The sequence below is a fragment of the Chiloscyllium plagiosum genome, chromosome 19 (genome assembly GCF_004010195.1).
Source record: "Chiloscyllium plagiosum isolate BGI_BamShark_2017 chromosome 19, ASM401019v2, whole genome shotgun sequence".
Classification (NCBI taxonomy): Eukaryota; Metazoa; Chordata; class Chondrichthyes; order Orectolobiformes; family Hemiscylliidae; genus Chiloscyllium; species Chiloscyllium plagiosum.
In genome coordinates, this window is record NC_057728.1 from 21,578,014 (window position 1) to 21,602,292 (window position 24,279).

At 39.1% G+C, this 24,279-nt stretch overlaps 1 protein-coding gene and 1 long non-coding RNA gene across 3 annotated transcripts in view; one reads left to right on the forward strand and one right to left on the reverse strand.

Moving 5' to 3' along the window:
- Positions 1–24,279, reverse strand: part of rad52 (RAD52 homolog, DNA repair protein) — a 28,218-nt gene that overhangs the window by 2,899 nt on the left and 1,040 nt on the right. Inside the window, exons 2-9 of one of the 2 annotated variants that reach the window (XM_043709306.1) lie at positions 19,263–19,364; positions 12,798–12,891; positions 11,817–11,884; positions 11,609–11,727; positions 10,955–11,030; positions 9,430–9,623; positions 6,195–6,376; positions 3,338–3,436 (exon numbers count right to left, since the gene is read on the reverse strand). In XM_043709306.1, coding sequence (XP_043565241.1) covers positions 3,338–3,436; positions 6,195–6,376; positions 9,430–9,623; positions 10,955–11,030; positions 11,609–11,727; positions 11,817–11,884; positions 12,798–12,891; positions 19,263–19,364 — 934 coding nt within the window. Of the gene's footprint in view, positions 1–3,337; positions 3,437–6,194; positions 6,380–9,429; positions 9,624–10,954; positions 11,031–11,608; positions 11,728–11,816; positions 11,885–12,797; positions 12,892–19,262; positions 19,365–24,279 lie in introns of both variants that reach the window. The other variant, XM_043709305.1, reaches the window with a different exon arrangement.
- On the forward strand, positions 1–24,279 carry LOC122559585. The gene is made up of 3 exons (XR_006314475.1): positions 1–1,586; positions 18,892–18,894; positions 24,268–24,279. It is a non-coding gene; the product is annotated as an uncharacterized LOC122559585 (long non-coding RNA).

Here is a 24,279-nt window from a genome sequence, read left to right on the forward strand (position 1 = left end):
ACATGGGTAAGTGAGACTAAGTTTTGAGTATCTCTCCACCCTTCAGGCTCTCTGTCTGTATTCCTGATGAAGGGCTTTTGCCCGAAATTTCGATTTTACTGCTCTTCGGATGCTGCCTGAACTGCTGTGCTTTTTCAGCACCACTCAAAATATGCAATGGCAGTGAGTGATTTGCCTCAAATTCCTAAAATGATGATTAGGAAAGTTCAATTATGGGGATAACCTATTCGAGAAAAACGTAATTTCCAAGTAAAATTGCTTATAAGTTCATGTGTTGGGGGTGGGGTGTAACATAGGAGCTGTAAATTGAAAAGAAAGTAGTTAGTCAATAAAAATACTGAGCTAGAAAAACTGGGAATCTCTAACTTAAGGCTGCAGCTGTGCAGGAGTGACTCTGCTGAAAAAGTATTAGTAGATGCTATTATAATGAGCATGGTCATTATGAAATTCAAGTCTGAAACTGAACTCTGATGTATTAACAAGAGTAGTAACTGGCTGGTTAAAATGTTCTGGCTGTATACACTGGAAAGTTGTCACCTCACTATTACATAGAAAGATTGTTTTGGTGTAGAAGTAGGTAATTTGTAAACAAAAATAAAATCTAACTTAGGCCTATTACTTTAAGTACTCCTATTAACTATTAGGAAATGAAATCTATTGTACATGAAAGCATTAGGTAATGCAAGTTTAATAATAGAGAATACTGTGAATCTAAATGTCCTGTGTGTCAAAACAAATGCAAAAGCTTTTATGATGTGTCTGCCTTAAAGTAAAGTTGACAGTTTTACCAGACCGTGGGGCACGTGAAACTCATTAGAAACAGACATCTCTGGTTTGACTTGTGGGCCACCAATGCCTCAGGTGATGGGAGAGATTGAAGACTGTCCTTCACAGTAACCTAAACCTGTGTGGGATTTGAACCTATGTTGGCATCACTCTGCCTTAAGCTAACCAACCACTAATATGCTTAGTGAAAATTTAAAAAAAGTCACTGAGCTTAGTTTTCTTCCATGAAGAAAATATCATAGTATGTCAAAGCAACCCTTGATGTTGTGATCATTCTGGTGCCAGAAATTGTTGCGCATGTGCAGTTGCCCCATGCTGCATCTACTGCCAAGTCATTCTTCACACCACTGAAATCTGAGCTGGTGCCAGTTTTGGCTTGTGCACCAGCATATAATGTTGCTCTATCTCTGCCACACCTGCACCACATTTTGTCTTCAATTCATTTATGGGATATGGTCACCATTGTCTTTGTGAGCATTTATCACCCACCTGAATTCACTACATTGTGGATCTGGAGTCAGGTGAGGATGGCAGATGCTTTCCTTTAAGATGATGAGTGAACCCTGATGGGGTTTTTATGAAACTCAAACTACACGGTCAGTATTAGATCACAATTTTTAATTTCAGACTTTATTATTGAAAGCCATTTCCTGCAGCTGGGTGAAACAATCAATCTTTGGGATTTGGAACCTAATTTTTTTTTTCTAGTCAATAGTCTTGTCGGATTTGAAGTGGCAGTGGAGCAGAGCATACCTGTGGTTGAATGATGGCAGGAGTACTACCTGATGAAAGTCTGAGGGGTGAGGCCGAGTCAGGGAAGGAGTGGATTATTGTTAATGTGGAGGCAGGCAGAAATGCTCCAGAGTGTATCTCTCACAAGATGACTGTGACAGGATGGGAATTACTGATTTTGATACAAGTGGATTGGGAGCAACTACTTGTCAAAAACTTTACACTGGAGTGTGGGACTACTATATACCTTTGTAGGAACATGCTGGCCCTGCACATGCACTATTTTCTTTGAGATTCCCACCACTTCGATGTCCATCCAACTGGAAGCCTTCAAGGATCTGAAGTGATTTTAAAGATAAATATCCCATATGCTACCTCATCAGTCAAGATATTGAATACAAAGACAGGGGTCACAGCTGGAGTACAGAACACAGTTCAGGTTGCTACAGTATATGAAGGATGTTGCCTGAATTGGAGCATTTCAGCTCTAAAGACATGAGAGAGGCTACGCTTATTTTCCTTAGAGGAAAGCAGAGTGGGGTACAAAATTGAGGGCCATAGACAGAAATAAACTTCCCTTATTAAAAGCAGTCAGTTACCAGGAGTATAGATTTAAAGGTATGGGACAGGACGTTTTTGATCGAGAGGATGATGCTTATCTTAAAAAAGCATCACATCACTTCAGTCTCTGGCTAAAATCACTTGAAGTACCACAGCAGAAAATGCTGCATGCCAAAATATTGGAAAATGTCAGGATAGATGGTAAATGACTGGAATAGACAAGATGGCTGTAAAACTGACTGACTCTCTGACCTGGTGGGATTTGAAGTCATTTGAATCCAACCAGTGTTCTGGATTATTGGAGCAGTGACGTTACCACGATGTCACTGCTTCCCCTAGAAAAAAAAGTCATTTCACCCAGAGGTTTCTTTGGAATTCAATTGATTGATTAAAAAACTCTTTATATCCATTTCACTAGAAATACTATATTGCCTCAAGTGTACAAGATCAAGCAGAGTGCCACAATTTCTCCACTTCCACAGAAAATATAATTTCCTAGTTGTCAAAAGTCTGTTCCTTTGCTTTGAAATACATTAATAGGATGCCATAATACACAACCCAATGTTGAAGAGGTTCTGCCAACATGGTTATATTCTGCTAGGCTTTTTAGATCTGCTCTACCCTTGAAGCAGGCAGCCTCAAACATTTTGGTTCTGTCAGAGATATTACTAGAACAGGTAAGAAGTGCAGCCTCTTCAGATGTGGTATCACCAAACTCTGCCAGTAAACAAACAATTGGAAAAATGTAAAGTAGTGATAGAAAAGTTTCAAACATCATTCCCTTATAAACTAGGTCTGAGAAGGGAAAAGGTCAATCTATAGCTAACTAGGGAAATTGAATAGTATTAAACAGATCCATGCTGGAGAAGCCCAGCAGGTCTAGCAGCAGCTGTAGAGAGAAACAGAGGCAATGTTGAGCCTGAAATAGGGAACTGAAATAGGTGAAACCCCGGGGAGACGATTGTCATGGTCCTAAAGTAGTAGTGAGTCAAATATGGAGTGTGAATGGGAAACTGGAATAGAGTCATTAGATTCTCCTTTACTCCCCTACTTTTATGTTAGACTGACTGGTAGATTCTGACAGAAGGCGGTCTCCAGCTGGCTGCTAACACATGGTAAAATATTCTATTTTGGAGATACAATTATAACTTAAGGCTTGTGAAAAGAAATCACTTTTCAAAATGGCACTGCACTTTAATCTTCCTGAATAAAAGGACAGGGCCAACAGAGTTATGACAAGCAATGAATAAACTCCTACCAGCTAGGAATTTGTCTTTGGCAAAGTTTTCTTCATAGCTGACTGGTGTGCTGTGATTCAATTGTGGTGTTGATTTAGACTTCTCTGTCGTCACCATAACTAGAAGGAAAATAATAAGCACAGAAGTTAGTTAAAACATTGTAAAGTATCTACAAAGAAGCACACAAGAGGAGAAAAAAGCAACAGATTGTGGAAATTCACAAATGATTCCTCAAGTCAGATGTACAGCGTGGAAACAGACCCTTCGGTCCAACTTGTCCATGCCGACCAGATATCCCAACCTAACCTAGTCCCACTTGCTAGCAATTGGTCCATATCCCTCCAAACCCTTCCTATTCATATACCCTCCAGCTTCCTTTTAAATGTTGCAATTGTACTAGCTGCCTCAGCTTCCTCTGTAGCTCATTCCATACATGCACCACCCTCTGCGTGGAAAAAGTTGCCCCTTAGGTCTTTTTTTTATCTTTCCTCTCTTCCCCCCCCCTGAGCCTATGCCCTCTCGATCTGGACTCCCCCACCCCAGGGAAGTGACTTTGTCTATTTATCCTATCTATGGCCCCCACTATTAGGAGAATGCTGAATAGCAAAATAGAAATTTTAAAACTGGTTTTAAGTTGAAATGCAGAAGTCAGTCAAGTATTTTCAGTGTAGAAGTGTGTTGGAAACAAGGCATTTTGCTGTATGCGTAGGATGTAACTGAACAATATAAAATGTAGTAAAAAATGAACTTAGCCTTTAAAGGGGTAGAATAGTTGACAGTGAGAAATCCCATAAGCTCAAAATTAGAGCTGAAATCAGAGGCTGAAGCCATGTTCACTAATCAGGTACAGAGCTATTTATTTTGTCAAGCATACATCAAGCTCTATTCATTGGTATAAAGAAACACCAGAGATTTATAAGGGAGGTGGAGAAGCAAAAAGTAGTTATGAGAAAAGGCATATAGTTTTTAAAAAGTGGTTTAGAAGAAGAATAGTGCTAATTAGCATGGTGACGAAATATTGTAAAATGAACCTTCCAGCTCAGCGAGCAAACAGGCATCCAGAACCTCAAACTGAGCTTCAAGTCTTCTCAAAACTCGCTTAGAAACAAAGTGAATTTGCACACCGAAGCAAGGGCAGGGAGAAGTATGAAATGAATATCATGCACTGCTTTATAAAAGAGGGTGCTGCTTACCAGACCATGGTAACAGAAGAGGAAACTATATATGTGAAAACATTTGATACAGTGCCACTCAACAGTCCTATTAGGAAAGCTAGAGATCATGGTATAAAAGCACAGTAGCAACATGGATACAAAATTGGTTTGGTCATCTAATTAGAGAAAGGATGTGTTAGAGGTGATAAAACCCAGAACTCCAGTTTGTCACTCTTCAGTTCCATTAATTTCTCTTATTGGTGATTTACTTATCTAATTTTATTTAGACCTGATCCTTGATCATCCTCCTACTGTGAATACTGAAGCAAAAAAAAAATCATTCAGCATATCTGCCCTTTTCCCATGGTCATTGATAATATTCCCACTTTCAACCTTCAATGGGCCAATAGTACTCAAAACAGCTGATTTACCTTCCAAATAAGTATAAAATCTTCTGTCCCTTGCAAGTTTCCTTTAATAATCCTTTTTAACTGCTCTAACAAGCCACTATGCAGGCAAAGCAAAAACCCATCAGCTTCGATGCATGGCAAAATATTTTGTTTTGGTAGTACCATTACAACTTAAGGCTCATGAAAAGAAATTGCTTTTCAAAACGATACCGCCCTTTAATTTTCCTGAATAAAAAGGACACTGCCACCAGAGTGATAAGTCATGAATAAAATTAGCTTAGAATCATTTAGTACAGAAGAGGCCCTTTGGTCAATCAGTTCACCTGGCAAAGGCTATTATGACTGTCCCCTGTCCCACAGCCTTGAATGTTATGACACTTCAAGTGCTCATCCAAATACTTTGTTTAAAAAAAAAATTCCCTCTTCAATTACCCTCCCTGGCACACCATTTCAGATATGAAAGGACGATGGCAATTGATTGGCAAGTGGACTTTGTTCGGTAGAGGCATTGCCATAAAGAATCCACCAGGAAATTGATGATTAGCAGTTGGACTGCCAAGGTGTTTAAAAGTGAACCAGAAATTGATTAAAGGACAGCCGTGCCAATTTTAAGGACTCGTCTGTACAAAACTCAATGTCCAACATTAGAGGTGATGTTCTGCAATTGGACAATACTTGCTAATTAATCTAGAGTTTAAAAATTATTCTGACAATGGTTCAGTATGGCACGTATTAATGTACAGGACCTTATTCGTTGCAGACAGACTACGTATCCACTAGTCTGTTTTAACTCCACAACGTAGGTTATAGTTTTTCTCTGGTTCATTTTAGGGTAATGCCTTGACAAGAGCCAAATTGCCTGGTTTAAAATTTAATCAAAATCAACTGTTAGTCTTCATTACAAGGTGAATTTTCCATGGCAGCCTCTACTGATATTCACTTGTCCTATTATAAAATATTACTTTTCCATTTACTTTGGTATTTTTGTGAATCACCCTAATGCGTATAAGAGGAAAAGCTTGAAAATACCAAGACTTTTTCAGCAATACTCAAGCTCTAAACGATGAAGTGACTCTTTTGGTACAAAGTTGTTATTTACTACATCCATATTATTGAATTACACTAATGCAGAAATACCATTTTTCTTATTCCTAATTACCGAGCATTTTAAAAATTAAATGCTCTGTCAAAACAATGCATTCAAATTTTGACTGACTTCATATGGGACAGTTTGAGAGTTGTTTAAAAAAATCTCAAAGTAACTTTTGATAGCTTTTATGGTTGTACTCTTTGCACAGTTTAATGTCAGGTACCTGGGTGGATGTTTGCTTGTGTCCTACTGGAACTGTCAGTATTCTGTGGTTGTGTCTTGCTTTTTTTTGCCATCTGTTCTCTGAACTCTTGTTGGAGTTGCTTTTGTCGAAGTTTCCGTTGGTATGTGGGATCCAACTCCTGCTCCTGTAGCACGGTTGTTTGGTCAGTGCTGTGGTCTCTACTTCTATGCAATTAGATAATCAACATTATTATTTTCTTCAGCTTCTCCTCTCTTCCCTCCCCAATGACAAACCAGTGGCCCATTACAAGAGAAGCTAAATTGCTGAGTATGCTATTTAAACTGGGATGATTATGCCTGATATGTAGACTCTGATTTTGTGACAGGGTAGTTTGGTTAATCTTGTAGTTTTGTGATAACCATCTTACTGCTTTGAGGTTTCTGATAACTGCATGCCGACATTAGGAATATCAGCCCAGTGGAGTCAAATTTCCATGTTGCAAGTCACTGTACAGGGATAATAGGATTGATAAACAATTTTATATAGCTTGGAAAACAAAGGCTGATATCTAAATATCAATCATGTTTTTTTCCTTTAGGTACTGTCACGATAGCCCCAGATGATTACTGGGAAACTCTGGATTGGAGAGATGACTTTACGTTTGCTCGCTGAGCTGGAAGGTTCGTTTTCAGATGTTTTGTCACCATACTAGGTAACATCTTCAATGAGCCTCCAGACAAAGCATTGCTGATGATTTCTGCTTTCTATTTATATATGGTTGGGTTTCTTTGGGTTGGTGATGTCATTTCCTGTTCTTTTTCTCAGGGGATGGTAAATGGGATCCAATTCTGTATGTTTGTTGATAGAGTTCTGGTTGGAATGCCATGCTTCTAGGAATTAGAGTGTCTCTGTTTGGCTTATCCTAGTCAAAGTGGTGTCCTTCCTTATCTGCATGTAAGGATACTAGTGAGAGAGAGTCATGTCATTTTGTGGCTATTGATGTTCATGGATCCTCGTGGCCAGTTTTCTGCGTGTTTGTCCAGTGTAGTGTTTGTTACAGTCCTTGCATAGTATTTTGTAAATAACATTAGTTTTTGCTTGTTGTCTATACAGGGTCTTTCAAGTTCATTAGCTGCTGTTTTAGTGTGTCGGTGGGTTTGTCTGCTACTATGATGCCAAGGGGCCCCGAGTAGTTTGGCAGTCATTTCCGTGATGTCTTTGATGTAGGGGAGAGTGGCTTGGGTTTCTGGGTGCATTTTGTCTGCTTGTTTGGGTTTGTTACTGAGAAAAATCGGCAGACTGTGTTCATTGGATACCCATTCTTTTTGAATACACTATAGGTAATTTTGTCCTCTGCTCTGCATCCCAACATCCACAAACAAAGCTGCATATCACCATTTCAATGAGACACCACACACTGTAACAGAGGATAATCACCTATACAGTGTATTCAAAAAGAAGGGAACCCAATGAACACAGTCCTCAGATGTCTCAGCAACAAACCCAAACAAGCAGACAAAAATGCGTCCAGAAATCCGAGTCACTCTCCCCTGCAAGAAAGACACCTCTGAAATGACTGCTAGACTCCTCGGACCCCTTGGCATCATGGTATCTCACCAATACAATAAAACAGTAGCTAATGAACTTGAAAGACCCTATACAGACAACAAGCAAAACACCATGCAACAGCTATGACAAGGCTCCCCCCTCACCTCCCTCCAAGGCCCCAAAGGAAACTTCGATATCCGCCACAGATTCACCTGCACCTCCACACACATCATCTATTGCATCCTCTGCACCCGATGTGGCCTCCTCTATATTGGGGAGACAGGCCGCCTACTTGCGGAGCGTTTCAGAGAACACCTCTAGGACACCTTGTCTCAGTCAAATCCATCGAATTCAGCACCGCCTTCCTAACCTGCAATCTTCTTCCTGACCTCTCCGCCCCCACCCCAGTCTGACCTATCACCCTCACCTTGACCTCTTTCCACCTGTCCCATTTCCGACACCCCTCCCCCAAGTCCCTCCTCCCTACCTTTTATCTTAGCCTGCTGGACAAACTTTCCTCATTCCTGAAGAAGGGTTTATGCCCGAAACGTCGATTCTCCTGTTCACATCTCCAACACATTTTCAGCAACAACTATGACAAACAGGCAGAAAACTAGGCACAAAATAACATGACCCTCTCTCACTAGTATCCTTACATACAGATAAGGAAGGACACCACTGACAAGGACAAGCCAAACAGAGACACTCCAGAATTCCTAGAAGCATGGCATTCTAACCAGAACTCTATCAACAAACACACAGACTTGGACCCCATTTACCATCCCCTGGAGAAAAGAACAGGAAATGACATCAACCAAAAGAAACCCAAACATATAAATAGAAAGCAGAAATCAGCAATACTTTGTCCAGAGGCTCACTGCAGATGTTACCTCGTATAGTGACAAAACATCTGAAAATTAACTTTCCAGCCCAGCAAGCAAACCTCCATCCAGAACCTCAACCTGAGCTACAAATTTTAAAACTCACATGACTGCTTGTGAGTTTAACAAGAGGGTCACTATGCCTCAAGCAAGATTGTCCTATCTTCTCAAAGGTCAGCCTCGGCTTGGATGAAAATTGAATCCATGCTCCTAGTATTATGAACCAGCTGTCTAAAACAACCGTGCTAGCAGACTTCCATATATTTAACAAAAAACTGAAATATATCCACTGATAACTGAACATGACACAACAGGGTGCACAAGCTTTTTCTATTTCCGGTGTCCAAGTTGGAAGTTACTATTTTTAAAAAGTTGGTTGAATTTTCAAATAGATTAGTGATAAAAGTACTGCATATTAACTTGGCTCCAACTAATGCAATCTTACTCGTTTTCACATAGATTGTAGATATGCAACTATATTATATGCCCCTTAATTAGTTTACCTTCAAGATAAACAATTGTTACCGCAACAGGTCAGATTTCATAAGCTTACAACTTTCAAAGAATGATGAACGATCATGTTAGGTCCTCATAGTTGCTAAAAAAAACACAACAACTTGATACAGTTTGCTCTTTCTGCATTCAGCATGTTAAACGCTTACCCATACATTAAAAAATGATTGAGTACTCAGTTATCAGTAGTTGGGAACGTGCTTATGACACTTATATACTATGGCATAAAACGACAATGCAGGCAGCAATGCGTGATCAGACAATCCAATGATTTGACAAACCAAAGCACAAGTCAATCTCATCCGTTACATGAAATGTAGATAAACGCCAACCGTGAGAAGTTGCAGTTTCCTTGTATCACAACTTCCTTCGTTTCTGATAACTCTTCTTTAGCATCTTGTGGAGAATGTGAAGCAAGAGTAGATAGAGGCTGCCTCTGAGCCTGTAACATGCTGCTGTATCTGGCTTTCTGCACTAAAGGTTCATTGTCCCTTCTTTTAGCATCCGCCAAGTGAAAATCTGATTGCTTTAAAAAAAAGTTTGTCCATAAATGAAAGACACAAGTAAATGAATCAATAAACTATTTCAAGGTTCTAAAAGTCCTTTCACCTTCATATATCCCAACTGCAAGAATATCTTCATTTGCTTTTATGTACTTTCCATTCTCAGCTTAAAACTACAGTCATGTCTGTGCTCAGATGGTTTCTTTCTGACAAGGCTGCATTCAGAGGTGCGCAATATTGGCCCAAGAATTGGTGGGCTTGGAGGAATAAGAGGGGAAAAAAAAACGATCGTTTGACATCTAGTTGTGATTAATATGCAGCCCTCATATTGCCACTGTAGGGCTTTTGGAAAGATAGAACCCTGCTCAACCTTATACAGTTAAACAGTGAAGAGTTAGTTACATTAAGGGCAATTAGTGTAAAGAAATCTCTACCGTAGTGCATTACAATGTCTTAAAGACCGAAAAAAGTTTGATGTACTTGCTATTCTAGTCTTGCCTTATTCCTTGCAAATAACTTAGTGATAGAAAAGTTGAAATAAAAAGGGTGGAGCAAGAAACCAAAATACCATCTTGATGAAAAAGGGGTGTACTGTAAAATTTAAATTTGATGAAATAATATCTGCACATTGTAACAATAATTAGAGGCTTAACATGTTTTGATAGTGAAGAATAGTCTCCAAGGTTAAATGGAACGAATCATGCAACTTGCAAATTCGTCTTTACACAAGACCTTGGACAGCTAAAGAGAGCCTCTGAGTCACTCTGCAATGTTGCAAGTTATTTATAGGTTACAGATAATGGCAGTAGGCAGAGTTCACAACGGATAGATTCAGGCTCCTAAAGTCTCCAAAAGCTGTCAAACAGACTATTGTAAATGTTTCTACTATAAGCTTTTGATTTACTGCTAAAATGAAATATATGGGATAAAGAACAAAAACAATATTATTACCCCTATGCAAGGCCAATGTGTTTCAGAGAATGGCAAATAATGGAATAGCTGATCTCGCAATCGAGATTCAAGCCAAGGCTCTCTGACCGGTCTTCAAATCCCATGGGAGCTGGTAGAATTTAAATTCAGTTAAATATACGATGAGAACTAGTGCCATTAAACTAAACTATCAACTATTATCAGAAAATATCTATCTGCTTCACTAATGCTCTTTAGGGAGGAAATCAGTCGTCCTTACTTCTATGAACTACATTTCAAGATTACAAGTTAACAGACTTAAAAAGGAGAGTGATAAACATGAAGGCAAAAACTAAGCAGGCAATATTAACATCCAACACACCCATCATTATGGTAGGAACTGCACTTCAGAACCACACAATTATGCAAAGGCTTAAATCCTTACCTGTCTGGGTAGCTTATTGACTAGTTGCAGATACTCTTTATCCAGAATACAATTACCCAAGACATTGCCAAAGGATCTGAAAAGCAAAACAATAAATATTGTGCCATTTGTGCTGAACAAACATACCAGCTAGAAGGAATAGGATCAACAGATACACGAATGTCACTACCCGCAAGTTCCCCTTGAGGCTAAACACTTGATTTGGTCTATAATCGCTACTCCTCTACTGTCACTGGGTCCAAAACTAGCAATTCATTTCCGAATAGCACTGTTGGTATGCCTACATCTCAAGAACGAATGATGAAAAAAAAAAGCTAGTTTTTTTCCTATTTGTTTTTTTTTCAGAATTAAATTAGACATGCAAACCTCTATGCCATGGAACTACAAGTTTGGCACGAGGGAACAAAAATCAAACCTCGCTTGCACCTAATGTATAGATTACTGGGGTCTACAAAAAGTGTGGAAAGGACTGAGGGAAAAGAAAAATCAAACTAAAGACAAAATACCTTGAACTCATGAAACTTTTTTAGCTGTGTCTAAAAAAAACTTCTTTCAGAGACAAATATTGACTCTGTTTGAAATAAATATAAAACTTAACAGGTTAAATGCTGGAACTAATAGTTGTGAAATGACAAAGAGCAAGTGCTCAAATACTTCAGAGATCGCTTCAATCCATCAGTGACTGCTTCCTTTCTGGCTTTCTCCAGTGACAGTGCCTTGGATTTCAGTCCCTCACTCACTCCATAGCCAACATCTTCATGGAAAGATCCATCCTGATTTTCAAAAACAAAATAACTGTAGGTTGTATCCATCAGAGCGAGGAAAGGTCTTAACTTTTATAATCAAAAAGGAAACTCCATACCTTGAGTTGGACCTTAATAAATGCACTAACACCGACGTAAAATTTTCCATTAATGAGATCCACAAAATCTGAAACGTAGAAATATTTTTTTAAAAAAAACTTGCCGTGGCAACTTTTGCAATCACTGGATATCCCAAAAGCACTTTAGTTCACTCTTGTACAGTAAGAAACAATTTCCATATTGCAAACCAGCACAATAGAAAAATGTAGGTAATCAGCTACTTGTTTGAACAAGACAAAACTTTTCTTTTTGAAAGTGTGATGGCACCTTTTGCACCCATCGAATTGATGAGATTTCTGTTTCAGGCAATCCATACTAAAATCTTACAATCACATTTGGAGTGTGAAAAGGTGTGTGGCTCTTTTAGAAATCCATTAACTGATCAAACTTTGAAGTCAAACTCACTAAACTACAGATGTTTTGTACTTAAGGCTGTAGTGCAACAACTCAATCCACCACTTCTCCAGTCACTATCCCAAATGCTCTTCTCCCTCCATCCCACTGCAGTTTTGGATGCATGGCAATTAGACCTCTGACAGTGAACGACACCCTCAGAACTGTAATATTGTATTGTCAGTCTGAGTTAGTGTGTTCAGATTCTGCTATAGGACGTGGACCCACAACCTTCTGAGGGCAAGAGTGCTACAGCATAACAATGAGTGACTTTAAAGTCCAGAATATTACATATAACAATTAGAACTATTCCAGTTACACCCACTCAATAGCTAGAATCATTCGATGTCTGTAGTTGTGTCACGGTTAATTATTCACGAAATTTTATGTAGTGTTTCTTTGGTGAAATTCATATCTGATGTCAACTTTCATAAACCTAATTTTAGGTTTAGCTCTAATTTGATAATCCATCCATTAATACTACAGGGATCAAGATAAAAATAGAATTCAATATGGCAATGACTTGGACAATCCATGAAATTAATCTTCCATATATAACAGCATTTTTTCTAACAATTAAAACTCACCAACATTTTGTTGTGAGATAGAATGGGACCATCCATTATAACCAAAGACTTCATTAGCGAGGTTGACAATCTTGTGACCTTCAATGTAGCAGACCTAACGAAATTAACAACCAGCACAGATTAAGTTAATTCGACAAAAAAGGAGGTAAAAAGGTTCTTTGAATAGCATATAAAGAGGCAGATGTCATTTACAAACAGGTAATGTGATATTATAGTAGTAATGAAATGCAGAGTTTTGACAATCCTAAATCCATTGTACCTCAGACTGCTTAGTTTGCACAACGATGGAAAATTTCAAACCAGGTTAGCATGCCAATGCTCAGTTTAGGTTCCACTCGGGCCACCTGGCTCTTGCTGGTCTTGGTTCAACATTGACAAAAGGAAGTCGAATTCCAGGGAGAGGCAAGACTGTGTTTGACATCAAAGCGGCATTTAACAGTGATATTGGGATGTCTTAGCCAAACTGGAGTCATTGGAAATGGGGGGGAAAAAGCAAGCGTTGTTGTTGAGCCCAATTGTCTCAGTTATAAGATATTCCTTGGGACAGTCTTCGGCTCAAACATCTGATTTCATCAATAACCTTGCTTCTGTCAAGAGGGCAGAGTGGAGATGTCTGCTCACCATTACAGAGAGTGTTCAGTAATGTTCAATTTTCAGGCTTTAGCTAAGGTATGATAATTACCATTCACACTACACAAAAGCAAAGTAATGACCATCTCAAAAAAAAAAATCCTTGTGACATTCAACAGTACTACCAACAACAGCCTGGAATTACAATTGCTTCAGAATCTTCAGTGGATGTGATATACAAATACTGTGGTTACAAAGAACTGCTTAGATAACAGGAATTTGGAAGCACAACTCCATGAAGCTTATTCACCATCTACAACACACAAGTCAGAAACTACAAAGTACTTTCCACTTGTATGGAAGAGTTCAGTTCCAGCAGCAGCAGCAACAACAAAACAGATTACTTGATTGAAAGCCTGTTGATATTTAGTCACTTTGCCAATGGCGCACTCACAGTAGTGATTACCATCTGGACTTTAATGAAACCTTTGACAAGGTTGCTTATAGTAGAATGAGGAAAGTTAGATCATATGGGATTCCAGGAGAGCTCATCAATTTGATACAAAATTGGCTCAAAGATAGGAGACAGTTGGGAGGTGGAGTTTTCATACAAAACACACCATACATACAGCTACAACATCATTGTCACTGGAACTCCTGGAAACCTTTCCTGAACAGTGAAGGAGACACCAGACTGTCTTCAACAACTCAAATCTCTTACTTTCCACCCTCATATTTTCATGCATCTTCGTGTACCAACTGTTGTGTGCCATACTTAATGCCATGGATGTCTTAGCCAACAAGACTATTTCATAAGGAAATAGCTCCCCCCCCCCACCTTGGTATTTCCTGCATTATAATTAAGGATCTCAGCTGCTGCAATCTCTCCAGCTCAACTTTTTGTGCAGTATGAGACTGGCGAAACTTCTACACAATCTTAGTGTTAGCATTTTCCATGTGAACTCAAGATAGAGGCACATGACTAACTTCTCAAATCCCTGAGAAATTCAACCACAGAAGCAATCAAAGTCAACCCTGCAAGTGGAATAGACAAGGAGGATGCAAAGTGTGGGAATGTGTTGAAGAGAGGCAAGCTGCTCAATTATTTGGGGAGGGGCTATGTGTATAACAGAATCTGCAAAGGGCTATGAGGAAAGCTGCAAAGAAAAGCAAAAGAAAACTTGTCATTACAAAGGGATACTCCGCTACCTAGGAGCCAAGAAAACTTAATTAATAAGGCAATAAATTCCTTACACATTAAATGTAGAATCTCTACCTTAGGATAGTGTTCAGGAGTTACACTATGGAGGGAATGGAGTGTACTTGCTATTTTATTAAGTATTGTCCACTTTTTAAAAATAGTATCTCTGATTAAAGTGTTAAAATCTTAAGCTTTTCTGTACATATGTTGAAAAATGCAAAGTCTATAACCCACAAAGCTTGGGACATCAGAGCCAACAGCAGCACTGAGGTCTAATTTCTGTCTCGATCCCTGGTGACCTCACCAGTTTGTTGGAAGTGTGCTTCAGGTGATGGCTTTTGTGCAGATAAAAGTATGTCAGTTAAATGGTCCCAGGAATGAAAAGCTTAACATAGGAGTACTGAGACTATATTTGGAGTCTAGAAGGATAGTGGAGAAGGGGGTGGGAGTGGGGGTGGGGGAAAGAGATCCTTATCGAAAGATACAAAATATGAATGATCTGGAAACAGTAGACTTTGGGAAGATGTTTTCATTGGTAGGAGAGACTAGGAGTCAAGGGCATAGCCTTAGAGTAAAGGGAAGACCTTTTCGAATGGCAATAAGGAGAAACTTCTTCAGCCAGAGTCAGAGTCAGTGATGAATCTATGGACTTCATTGCCACAGCAGGCCGTGGAGGCCAGTTTTGAGATAGATCAGTTCTTGAATATCAAGGGTTACAGGGAGAAAGCAGAAAAATAAGGTTGAGAAACTTATCAGCCATGATTGAATGGTCTAATTTCTGCTTTTATGCCTTATGGTCTTATTGTAAAGAAAGAATTGGCATAAATTGTCAAAAGTTAAGTATTGTCTAAAATTCAATGCTTTCCTTGTGTTTTTGTGACTTTAGATTTAATGGAGAGCGCTGATTGAGGATATTGATGAATTCTAATTCAACTTGTCAATGTTGAGATTGTGCCATGGTCAATACAAATTGAGAAGGCATTGTATGACCACTTCACCTAATAAATTAGTTTGAGAGAACAAAAAAAAAGGAGCTTCAGAAAACAATATATCGTCTGAAAAAAAAAAAACCACAAGAAAAGCCCTCGGTTTTTTTTGGCTTCAGACATTCCAATTGAGACCTAATCGGAGACCTGTAAAAGGTTAAACTCAACTTCCTTTTGCTTTCATTGTCTCAATTTATAGAAAGATAGCATAGGTCAGACGATGATAGTTTTAAATTGGGTTACACAAAAAGTGTTAAGATTCTATAGATTATGAGTATGCTGGATATAAACAGAAGCTGGACATAATTGGTGTAAAATCCAAAAGCAAACCAAAAACAAAGGGTAAGACTAATAGAAATTATGGAAATGACAAGTGGAAATCAGAAAATAAAGGCACACAAGTGGATTGAAGATGTAGGAATATGCAATTTAAGAACTGAGGAGTGATGAGGGTAGAAAGTTAAAGATATTTTATTAAATTATACATGTATAATTTGCAAACATCACTAGACAGACATGGAAGAATAGTGCAGTAAACAATTTTAAAGTCTAAATGTACAGATCACCTGTTTAAATAAAAAAAAATCAAAAGTATCAACATGTATTGCAGTTGATCCACACTGGCAAAAGAACAATGCATTAAAAGGCTACCAACTGTTGTACAGTAGCAACAAAGAACTAGAACTTAAAAGGATATTTGGAAAGAACAGAGAATCAGACTATAGTAGCACAATGTTATTGTCGAGTGTGCCACTACAGTCAGCACAAAAAAGGTGATAGGAAAGAAAAGGCTGCACCATGATAAAAGTGAAGGCAAAGAGGAAGACTCAAATCCCTAAACTAAGTGAGGGACATGAAGGTGGACAATGTACAAATAGTAGGGCAGAAGTTTAGTAGTTTTCTCTAACACAAGAATATAAATAGGCATGAGGAAGGAGGAAGAAGCATTGTTTCCCGTATGAAGTCCAGAGAGGGGTGATAGGGTAAATGCAAAGGGTAGGATAAACAAGATAAGGGACATGATTTGGAGATGCCGGTGTTAGATTGGAGTGTACAAAGTTAAAAATCACAACACCAGGTTATAGTCCAACAGGCTTAATTGGAAGCACTAGCTCCTTCATCAGGTGGTTGTGGAGTACACAATTGTAAGACACGGAATTTATAGCAAAAGTTTACAGTGTGATGTAGCTGAAATTATACACTGAAAAAAATACCTTCATTGTTTGTTAAGTCTCTCACCTGTTAGAATGATCATGTTAGTTTCACTTTTCATATGTAAATCACTTGCAGAATTACATTGTACTTTGCTGAAAAACTGCATGAATCCATGCAAGATTCTGTTAACTCACTTTAAGATTAGAATCTATCTAACCAAACATTATGGCACAGACAATACACAGGGGGCCAACACCCTCAACACATTATCTGGGTTGACACCAATTGTTAAAGTTAACCTGAGAATGTAACTTTTAAAAAACGTTTTATGATTTACACATGAAAGAAGTGAAACTAACATGGTCATTCTGACAGATGAGAGACTTAAACAATTAAAGATATTTTCTCAACGTATAATTTCAGTTACATCACACTGTAAACTTTGGCTATAAATTCTGTGTTTTACAATCGTGCACTCCGCAACCACCAAATGAAGGAGCAGTGCTCTGAAAGCTAGTGCTTCCAATTAAACCTGTTGGACTATAACCTGATGTTGGGTAATTTTCAAGACGAGGGAGTTTGTTTTTGAAGTTGAGAAATACTCTTCTAACAAATCACAAATAGAAATTGGATAGAAAACATGATTTTGGGTAGCACGGTGGCTCAGTGGTTAGCACTGCTGCCTCAGAGCGCCAGGCACCTGAGTTCGATTGCACCCTCGGGCGACTGTCTGTGTGGAGTTTACACATTCTCCCGGTCAGCGTAGGTTTCCTCTGGGTGCTCTGGTTTCCTCCCACAATTCAAAGATCCGCAGGTTAGGTGAATTGGCCATGCTAAATTGCCCATAATGTTCAGGGATGTGCACGTTAGATGCATTAGTCAGGGGTAAATGTAGAGTAATAGTGTAGGGGAATAGGTTTGAGTGGGATACTCTTTGAATGGTTGGTGCAGACTTGTTGCGGTCAAAGGGCCTGTTTCCACACTGTTGCGATTCTATGAATCAGCATCTAGTGGCCAGTTTTAGTACTGTTGACACAGACACAGATCAGCCATGATGAAATTGAACGGTGAAACAGGCTCAAGGGGCTAAATTGTTACTTCAATTTTGTATGTTTAAAAGTTTGTTTCTAAATTTTTTTTTTTTAATTGCAGATTAAAAATATACTGTTTGAACTACAAGCTCTGTCAAAATATCAGATAAAATAGCATATCTAGATCTGTGGTCCGATCTATATGAACTTCAGTAAGGCGTTCGACAAGGTTCCCCATGGCAGACTGATTAGCAAGGTTAGATCTCATGGAATACAGGGAGAACTAGCCATTTGGATACAGAACTGGCACAAAGGTAGAAGACCGAGGGTGGTGTTGGAGGTTTGTTTTTCAGACAGGAGGCCTGTGACCAGTGGAGTCCCACAAGGATCGGTGCTGGGCCCTCCACTTTTTGTCATTTACATAAATGATTTGGATGCGATCATAAGAGGTATACTTAGTAAGTTTGCAGATGACACCAAAATTGGAGGTGTAGTGGACAGCGAAGAGGGTTACCTCAGATTATGACAGGATCTGGACCAGATGGGCTGACAAGTGGCAGATGGAGTTTAATTCAGATAAATGAGAGGTGCTGCATTTTGGGAAAGCAAGTCTTAGCAGGACTTATACACTTCATGGTAAGGTACTCGGGAGTGTTGCTGAACAAAGAGACCTTGGAGTGCAGGTTCATAGCTCCTTGAAAATGGAGTCCCAGGAAGATAGAATAGTGAAGGCGGCATTTGGTATACTTTCCTTTATTTGTCAGAGTATTGAGTACAGGAGTTGGGAGGTCATGTTGCGGCTGTACAGGACATTGGTTAGGCCACTTTTGGAATATTGCGTGCAATTCTCGTCTCCTTCCTATCGGAAAGGTGTTGTGAAACTTGAAAGGGTTCAAAATGATTTAAGGATGTTGCCAGGGTTGGAAGATTTTGCCTTTAGAGAGAGGCTGAATAGGCTGGGGCTGTTTTCCCTGGAGCGTCGGAGGCTGAGGGGTGACCTTATATAGGTTTACAAAATTATGAGGGGCATGGATAGGATAAATAGACAAAGACTTTTCCCTGGGGTTGGGGAGTCCAGAACTAGAGGGCATAGGTTTAGGGTGAGGGGGGAAAGATATAAAAGAGACCTAAACGGCAAATTTTTCATGCAGACGGTGGTACGTGTATGGAATGAGCTGCCAGAGGATGTAGTGGAGGCTGGTACAATTGCAACATTTAAGAGGCATTTGGATGGGTCTATGAATAGGAAAGGTTTGGAGGGATATGGGCTGGGTGCTGGCAGGTGGGACTAGATTGGGTTGGGATATCTGGTCAGCATGGATGGGTTGGACCGAAGGGTCTGTTTCCATGCTGTACATCTCTATTACATTATTGATTGATCATGACTCATTTGTTCACATAATGAAATCTGACTTCTCAAGATCTGTTAAAAAAGAAAAACAAATACTTTATGTAAAAGCAAAAATTGCACAAAGGGTTTCCTTCAGGATCAGGTGATGTCAGAAACAAGTGTCTTATTTACCTTTTGCCCCCCGCCTGCTGGACGTTGACTGATGTATTCCGGTCCCAAACGCCTTTGCAAAGCATTCTGGATCGCCTGATATTCGTCAGCAGTGAACTGGTACTGCAAATGAATTGACATGATGACAGTTGTTAATTAGACATGTTCAACTGGTGCATGCATCAGTTCTCATTTAAAAAAAAATTAAATCCGAGTTCTTATGTTTAGGATATTGTGGTTTACTTCTGAATATCTCAGCAAACAATAGCACAGATTGGCAGGGTAAGGTTGTCACATTTGATTTCAAGCATTCGGGTACAATAATTGTCCTCATTATCCTCAGGTTCAAGACAGATTACCAGACAACAGTTCCAGCTTGCTGGCCTCAGGTACAATGGACTTTCAGTTAAATGACATGCAGATAGGCACCTTCTATTTTCTTTGTGAAGGCTCTCATTATGCCAAGATAATGTTCAAAGTATGGTCAGTTTGACTTCCCGTGGATTGCGCTGCAGACAGCAGGTGGCTGCTAGTCTGGGGAGATGTTAAAATGATTAACAGGGTATCCAAGTGAGCTCAAGATCTTTCAAGAGCTAAAAGGATCATTACAAATACAAACTGAAATTTAAAGTCTGTTAGAATGGCCTAAAGTATTCTTCTGCTTCTTCCAGTGTGCATCTTAGAACTTCGTCTGTTAAGCTTCACTGGTTAGGAGAAAGTGAGGACTGTTCACTGATCATACATCAACATTTTTAGTTGTTTGAATTGTACCCTATTGTGAAAACTTTTGCTTCAATTATTGAGTTCTTAGTAAAAAAAAAAGTGGAGTGGGTGGGGAGCAATTTAGTCTCCTGCAAGCTAACAAAATCTCTCAAAGAAACTCAAAAGGCAACCAAGGGAACCAGATCTGATTTACTAGAATTGTAATCTTATAGAAATTATGTGCAAAGGCAGCAATTTTGAAATCCAAACCTTTGATTTATAAAACAAAAATCAATTCACCATATGTGATGTGATATTTACTTAAAAAAAAGCTGAAGTTTATTGTGCAAAAGAAAAACAAACCAAGCTGTCTATACATTTTCCAATTTGAAAAAATCTAACAAACATCAAAGCATCGTATGTTCTGGTTGGTGCTGTTATCAGTTATCACACTAGTGTCTGAGGCCTTTGAAATAAAAACAGTAGCTTTCACTCCAAATTCAGCAAAATGGCTTTCTTTTCAGAAATGAAGTATCAGCTGGGCAGCTTGCTCTTAGCAAGTTTCCCCCAACTGAACCAGATACAAACAGCACTACTTCAAGCCAATTGGGATCGATCGTAAAGCAAGCATGCACCATCAGTCACAGAAAATACAGGAAACTTGATTAATAAATCTCCTGTGTCCACAGTGAACTTCGTCACCCCAAAGATATTTCCACAATCCTTTCCCGAAGCAATATTAAGAGATCTTTGCAATCTATAAGTAACATTTAATATAGAAATTATCAAGTCCATGCTTTTATCCAAAATTTAGATTGTGCAGAAAATTTCACATGTATAGACTTTTGATTTTGATAGGGGTTCAGTTTAGTGGTAAAAATGTTCTTTTAGAACAGTTGACCGCTGACCAAATATTGTGGGAAAGTAGTAATTTCCAACTACTTCTGTGCTACAAAATTGGAAATTCTGCACTGAGACAGAGAATGGAGGATTCCACTACTGATTCTCAATGATCGAGTCTCATCTTAGATACTTGTAAAAAGAGGGAGTTCATTGAGATGTTCTGAGTTGGGTTGGATTTGTTGCTCAAGACAAAAATGTTGCAGTTAAAAGCAGAGTGTGATGACAGCTGGAAGTGAATGAACCCAAGATATGGACAGGATTGATTAATTGGTATTTTCAGGACTCAAGTAATACTTATGCAAAGCTTTGTCTTAAAACTAGGAATAGATAATTTGAACTCACCATGATATGGATGGTTCTGATGAGTATGATGAGAATGAACAGTATGAAAATATTGTATTAGCTGGTGAAAATTTAAGTTAGGTCATGAGTAGCTCATTCATTATTGTGCTGAATCAGATAGTGGTTGCACCTTAACATTGTATGGGGTTGACTGGCTAAACAGTTATTTGCAAAACTCTGACAAGACAAATAAAAGCACAAAATTCATGGCTTTACCAAAAACAAATGCTTTGTCAATCTCATCTTCTCTTTTTCCAATTGAATGATAGTACCCCACTCAGGCCATGTAGGTGCTGATGGAATTACATACTCTGACTATCGTACATTGAATGACTTTTTTAAAAAAAAGATGTGAATGTATTTTGTCCCCATAGATATTCCACAAGTTAGAATCAGGAGAAAGGATCTGATAATTCAAGGGGTAGATGCCAATACATGCACTACCTTTTCATGTCCATCATAATCAGTTCAAGGGGTAGATGCCAATACATGCACTATCAGATCCTCTCCCCTGATTCTAACTTGTGGAATATCTGTGGTGAGGATGATGATGAGATCATTGCTATCATTCCTGATTGAAGGGGGCATGTCCAAAATGCTGACTGTCCTGCTCCTTGCATGCTGCCTGCCCTGCTTTGCTTTTTCACTATCACACTTTTGGACTCAAAGTGAGGGCTGGAGATCAATCTCATCATCTGCCTAATAGTGTATTGGCCAGAACAGTTAGATAACTGAAGGAAGGCCACAATGATGGAGAGGAACAAGTCAGTCTTACCGGCAAATATAAAAAAACATTGAATTTCCAAGAGGCAAGGGTTGAGTGGTTTGGCACAAGGGAGCACAGAATTGAAAACAAAGAAATATCTTGTGATTCACTGCATAAATCTGAATAATAAGTCAAGGAGGAAAAGACTGTAGAGTGGAAATCATTGACATTATGAATATTTGAGGTAATAGTACCACTGCCTGCAGTATCCCACTAGTCACTGCCTACCATTCAGAAAAGGCCCAATTATTCCTAGTGAAGGTGGTATGTCCATTGAAGATTGTATAGATAATTGTTCTGAGATAATGCAAACAACTTGAGTGGGAAAAGGAGAGAGATTGACTTTGCTGACTGAAAACAAATGCTAGAGGGAAATAAAATCACAAATTAAAAATGACTGAATGCGGTCATTGATGGTCAGATTGGACATGGATTTCATTTAGTAAAACATGCATTGGTAGGATCTCTAGAGGAGGAGAAAGTGAGGTCTGCAGATGCTGGAGATCAAAGTTGAAACTTTATTGCTGGAACAGCACAGCAGGTCAGGCAGCATCCAGGGAACAGGAGATTCGACGTTTCGGGCACAGGCCCTTCTCTCTAGAGGAGGAGCATATTGACTGAAGGAATTTTCAAGTGAATTATTAATCAAGTAGTTTAATATTTTTTTAAGAACGCAAACTTCTCTACAAAAGCCTGAAATTATTTTTTTGCAGTACAGCCTATCTATCCTTAGCGGAAGCACAAAACAAAAGGACATCAGAGTTTTGAACAGATGGACAGAAGTACCAGGGAAATGCACAACAGTGTAAGAGCACTCCAGAAGCAGAGAAAGAGCACAAACCCTTTCAGTGCAGAGCACAGGAGGAACATTGGAGAGTAGAGGTCACAAAAAAACAGGAACAGCACCAAAAGAGAGCAGTTAAAAAAAAAAGAGTAAAGCATACCTATCTATATCCCCTGCTTGCTTCACCATAACACTGGGAGTTGCATTAAGGTTTTTCATAATGAAGTTTGTTACAGAGTCATCAATCTTATCAAAAAGTTCCTTCTGGTTGTCTTTAAGAATTCCAATGTTCACATTTTTTAAACAAATCACCGAAAGGCAGCAATTTGGAATTGGACATTTGGGAGTAGGGATGGTGTTATAGTATATTCATTTTACATCTCACATTGAGTTTTGCAATTTAACAATTCAAAATAAATGCAAGATAGAACATACAGCTAAGAGATATTCCAAAATGGTCTTCATATGATTGTCCAACAATCCCTGCACTCTTAATTTCCACATTAATCAACGATCACATAGGAGTGACGTATTTTATAAATTTTAAAGGTCAACTGTAGAAAATCATGTTTCACAAACTTGATTGAGTTTTTGGAAGAATAACAAATAAGATTGATGAGGGCAAAGTGGTAGATGTGATCTATATTGACTTCAGTAAAGTGTTTCACAAGGTTCCTCATGGGAGACTGGTTGGCAAGGTTAGATCTCATGGAATACGGAGAGAACTAGCCATGTGGATACAGAACTGGCTCAAAGGTAGAAGACAGAGGGTAGTGGTGGAGGGTTGTTTTTCCAGACTGGAGGCCTTTGACAAGTGGAGTGCCACAAGGATCGGTGCTGGGTCCACTACTTTTTCATCATTTATATAAATGATTTGGATGTGAGCATAAAAGGTATAGTAAGTTTGCAGATGACATCAACACTGAAAGTGTAGTGGACATCGAAGAAGGTTACCTCAGCTTACAATGGGATCTTGATCAGATGAGCCAATAGGCTGAGAAGTGGCAGATGGTGCATAATTTAGATAAATGTGAGGTGCTGCATTTGGAAAAGCAAATCTTGGCTGAACTTATAGACTTAATGGTAAGGTCCTCGGGAGTGTTGCATAGCAAAGAGACCTTGGAGTGCGGGTTCATAGCTCCTTGAAAGTGGAGTCGCAGGTAGATAGGATAGAGAAGAAGGCACTTGGTATGCTTTCCTCTACTGGTCAGAGTATTGAGTACAGGAGTTGTCAATCATGTTGCGGATGTACATCCTGTTCCCTGGATGCTGCCTGACCTGCTGTGCTGTTCCAGCAATAAAGTTTCAACTTTGATCTCCAGCATCTGCAGACATCACTTTCTCCGCGGATGTACAGGACATTGGTTAGGCCACTGTTGGAATATTGTGTGCAATTCTCATCTCCTTCCTAGCGCAAGCATGTTGTGAAACATGAAATGGTTCAGAAAAGATTTACAAGGATGTTGCCAGGATTTGAGCGATAGGGAGAGGCTAAAAAGGCTGGGGCTGTTTTCCTTGGAGTGTCGAAGGCTGAGGGGTGA